The 4,549-nt window shown below is 47.0% G+C and overlaps 2 protein-coding genes across 2 annotated transcripts; one reads left to right on the forward strand and one right to left on the reverse strand.

Moving 5' to 3' along the window:
* Positions 1-1,071: 1,071 nt before the first annotated feature.
* On the forward strand, positions 1,072-2,508 carry PENARI_c116G07989 (uncharacterized protein; the record flags this gene model as incomplete). The annotated part of the gene is made up of 1 exon (XM_022637911.1): positions 1,072-2,508. One exon carries the CDS (start codon positions 1,072-1,074, stop codon positions 2,506-2,508), a length of 1,437 nt encoding a protein of 478 aa, XP_022482232.1.
* A 202-nt stretch (positions 2,509-2,710) lies between these two features.
* On the reverse strand, positions 2,711-4,531 carry PENARI_c116G09849 (prion-inhibition and propagation domain-containing protein; the record flags this gene model as incomplete). Its single annotated transcript, XM_022637912.1, has 1 exon — positions 2,711-4,531. One exon carries the CDS (start codon positions 4,529-4,531, stop codon positions 2,711-2,713), a length of 1,821 nt encoding a protein of 606 aa, XP_022482233.1.
* Positions 4,532-4,549: the final 18 nt, after the last annotated feature.

The following is a 4,549-nucleotide window of genomic DNA, read 5'->3' on the forward strand; positions in this document are numbered from 1 at the left end:
ACCCTCCCCCCCGGGGGCCAAATCCGTGAGGCTATCATCTACTGTCACCATCTGTACTGTAGTACTGTATCCGGCCAATTGGAGATGTAAATGACTCTGTATTTCCATTACCCCTATTTCCCACTATTTATGGGGCCGTTTCTAATTACATGACTGACCTCCGGATATACTGTATACCCGAAGCTATTCGGATCATCTATAGACCCGGTTTCATGCAGTATTCGTAAGATATTTGTGACATCTACCTATCGACAGGACTGATCGACAGGAAGCACGTGATCTTATCGCGATAGGGAGCTCGACCAAACAAGGCATTTGTTCGCTTCGCATTCGTTTCAAATGACATTTGAGTACGAGGGTGTCCTCCAGTTGCACGGTCCGAGCCAGTAAGGCTTGATCCAGCTGGACGAGGTGCGATTGTAGCTTGCGTGTTTGTCAAGAGTTCCCAGAGTCTACACTGTTTCCACTTCTTACNNNNCCCCCCAAAAAAATTTGCTCACAAATGAAGATATTCGCCGCGTTTGATGAAGCAGCCCCGCCTCTAGTTTTCCCGAAAATCGGAAGTTGCAAGCATGCGGAAATTTTTGTATACGCTAGAGATGAGATAATCAATTAGCCTCGTGATCATGTCGGCTTACCAACTATATTTCACTTACAATTCTCTTCAGCAATAGAGTCATAATTCATCCGGCCGGAAGTCGCCATGTCGTATTCAAGTTCGATGCGCTCCGGCGCTGTCGCTTCAAAAGAAGTCGCGCTGCGCTGGCATTGTCGGAGGCAGCGGAAAGCGCGTGATAAGCCCACCTAGAACAAATAAATTGTATGGTGGTAATGAGAGAATGCTTCGCGATGCGAAGGGAGATGCACCCTTTCTCGGATTCTTGCGAGTGGCCAGAGGTTCAGGCACTTCACCGTGAAGGCGGTGAGGGCGAGAGCGGCAGTCGCGATGGAGATAAAAGAGGTACCCCGCTTCATGTGAGATAAAGCGATACCCTTGCTCTCAGTTCCAGGATTTTCTGCTTCCAACAAGCGGCCCTCTGTACCCCATACCAACCCCATTCAAGTCAACTCATGGGTGTCTGTATCTCTCGAGGTAACGACGAGCTTTATCAGCCTCGCGAGTACAAGGAAGACAGTGAAATTCCCTTTGCCCCTGATGGCAATGCACCACTTATCTGTGGTTGCGTCGAAAAAGTCAAAGGAACTTCTGGTCGTTTCAGGGGACTGAAGTGCGTACGAAAAACTATCATAACGCCTTCTGGGGTAGATTCATCATCACAAGACGTTAAAAAGCGCAAACTTATACAAGAAGCAAAAATACTCCACTACGCTCGTCACCACCATGTCATCCGACTCATCCACACTTACTTCGAGAAAGGAAATGAGGAAGAAATAAAATTTGCGGTCATTATGGATCGTGCAGATGGGAATCTACACGAATATCTCAAGCCTGGGAAGACCCCCAGTAAACGGTGGTTCGGATGTTTGATCGGGGTAATACATCACATCCATACTTTGGGTATTCGACACCGTGACATCAAACCCAGCAATATTTTGATAAAAGACCAACAAGTGCTCTTGGCAGACTTTGGTATATCACAAATGGGCCTTGGGAAGACAATGCCAACCACAAACTTGCAACGTAATTCCCAGAGGACACGGGAATACTGCGCTCCTGAAGTGGATGAGGGTAGGACACGTGGCCGGTCGGCAGATATTTTTTCCTTGGGTGCTGTCTTCCTCGAGATGCTTGTTGCTCATACCTATCCTGATGGGTACACAGAGCTTAGTGAGGTCTTGAAGACGTCATCTTCACAAACTTCATCTTATGCCAAAAATATTCTCGAGATTCATGAATGGATACATGAAAATCTTCATCCGGTCGACTGGCAAGCCACCATTCTTTCTTCCTGTCAGAGAATGTTACACCCCGATCGGTCTCAACGCCCCGTAGCTGAAGAGCTAGATTCGATTTGGTCGTCGTTCTCAGTATCTGGTGAATGCATGGCTTGCAATTGTGAAAGTGTCGCAGCCATGACTGAAGACAATAAGTTAGTTGAGGCATGCACAAGGGGCTCAAAGGACGACGTGGAACGCCTGTTAAAAGCCGGGGCGGACCCCAACACTATCAGCGCAATTCACCATGCTGCCGCACGTGGATCTACCGCTATTGTGCAGGCACTGTTAGATGACGGTACCAATGTTGACGTTCCGAACCCTGTCGGACAAACAGCACTTCATTGTGCAGCTCGGAATGGACATGAGGATGTGATCAAACTATTACTGAAAAACGGCGCCAATGTAAACGCAAAAGACGAAAACGAACAAACAGCACTTCATGGCGCAGCAGGTCAAGGATGCGAAAGCATTATCAGAGTGCTACTAGAGGGAAATGCCGATGTCGACACAGAAGACCTCGATGGAGATACTGCGTTCCACTTTGCAGCTAGGCGGGATCACTCTAATGTATTAGACCTATTGGAAAGACATATAAAAGAATTAGTTTAGCATGTGAAGCTCTAATTCAGTGATTATTCGACGTGTTCCAGAAATTTTCTGATGATACAGTTTAAATTCTATCGTTGTTCTTTGGTGTAGTTGCCTCAACGGTCTGATCTAAGAATATGGAATCATTGACAAGTATATTATGTTAGTCCAAGCAAATAGCACGTCTTTCCGGATGCAAGCGAAGTTATAAGTTCTTTGGAACTCAGATGGAGACACCCTTCAACTCCTCAACTACGAACTTGTCGAATGCTTCCTGTAGTCGAACTCCGACCTCACCGCAATGTGTCTGATCAGACTCTTGAGTTTGTAGCCCCATTTCGCCATGTGCTATAAGACAACGGGTGGCCGCTTTCCAGTACTTGTCGCCGGCAATATTGCGCAATTCAAGCAAGGGATTTGTACCTTTGAAGGGTGGAAAGCGCTCCTCTCCCAAAAGCCAGGCGCGGATTCTTGCGTCTTGAGAAGACGGCTCTGGCCATCTTTTAAGACACATTATCTTGTGCAACGGTTGCCAATGCGCGATCTCGAGAAGAATCAAGCCAAAACTATAAGTATCATACGTCTTCCGAGAATTTGTCGTTTTCGGCGCCTCATTCTGAATGCCTGGCCATCGATATATGTCCCATTTAGGGTCAAGACTGCGAGAAGTCGTTTTATTGCTCTCTGGTCTCGAATACTCAAATCCCGACAGGATTGGTTTCTCGACATCAAAAGTCTCCTCGTCAAACGGAAAAATGATATTGCCACTATGGATTCCTTTATGAAGCCAATCCGCCAGGTGCAGATACTGGAGAGAGGATGCCAGCTTCCAAGCGAGAGAAATCCGTTGCGCGAGAGTTGGCTTAAGGTAGTCATGGCCCAGGATACTGTGAAGAGTCTTCAACGCGGTGCCTTTGGCCGACCCCTCAGGCATCATGAATATCCATCCGTATCGGTTGTGCTTATCACGATCGTCCACATATCCAATGCAATTTGGCGAATAAAGGTGTCGGGGCTTGTTGCTGTGAAGCATCTGTGCAAGAACTGCGGTTCGCAACCTGGAATCTTTGTCCTGAACAGAGCCTCTAGCAATGTTCTCTATTGATTTCCATTCCAACCAAACCTCGAACTTCGTACCATCTAGATGTAGAGTCCCCCTAGGCCGGTGCAGTTTCAGGCCCTCGGCCTCTGTACAAGCAAAATGATGGCTCAACGCGATTGTATCGAACCGCTTAACACTGAGAAGGCCCTTTAGCTCCTTCTCAAAGTCAAAATTTGCACCATTTTCGACCTTCAAGATGATTTCATTTGATATATGCTTGATTGTCTTCAACCGCAAAAGATCTCGAAGTGTCTCGTCATTCTCGTTGGAAATGGTGATGTTTGTGTCGCCGGAGACCTTGGAAATCTTGATCAAACTGGTGATTGCTTCAAGCATGTCTTTAAGCTCCTTGACGTCGTCACGAACGAGAATCATCTCTCGATAGGTTTTCGCAGTAGCAGCATGGACCCGTTTCTGGCGGTAGTCTCCCATCAACTCGTGGATACGATCAGTCAAGATGTGGATATCCTTAAGCAATGCCTCAAAAGCTTCTTTATCCACTGCAACCCATCGAACGCGAAAAGGGTGAGTTACAATCTCTTTAGCATTTCCGGCTCTTTTCAACATCCATTTGATAATGTGGTCGGTCCCTCGTAAGTGCCTGCGTTCTTCCTTGGTCCGCTCATAGGCTACCGCCAAGCTTGAAACCTCTTGCACAACATTCATTTTCATACACTCCTCCAATGTTGCTTGATCATTCCCTTGGTATGGGTTGAGCTCATTCTTCCAACGGGCATTGATAGCTTTGAACTCTCCGAGAAGCCACCCAATTCGAGATACAATGCTACAGAGCTCAATGGCATTCGTTCCAAGGGCCACTGCCACATGTGATCCTTCGGGAACATCAATTAAGCCAACCGCCTCACCCCAAGCAAGGAGACGGTTGTACTCGATCATTAATTGCAGTCGGCATTTCTCACATTCCTTTGGCATGTCCACCATAGAAGAGAGAAACTTGAA

This window comes from Penicillium arizonense, assembly GCF_001773325.1.
Source record: "Penicillium arizonense strain CBS 141311 chromosome Unknown PENARI_contig116, whole genome shotgun sequence".
In the NCBI taxonomy this organism is placed as follows: Eukaryota; Fungi; Ascomycota; class Eurotiomycetes; order Eurotiales; family Aspergillaceae; genus Penicillium; species Penicillium arizonense.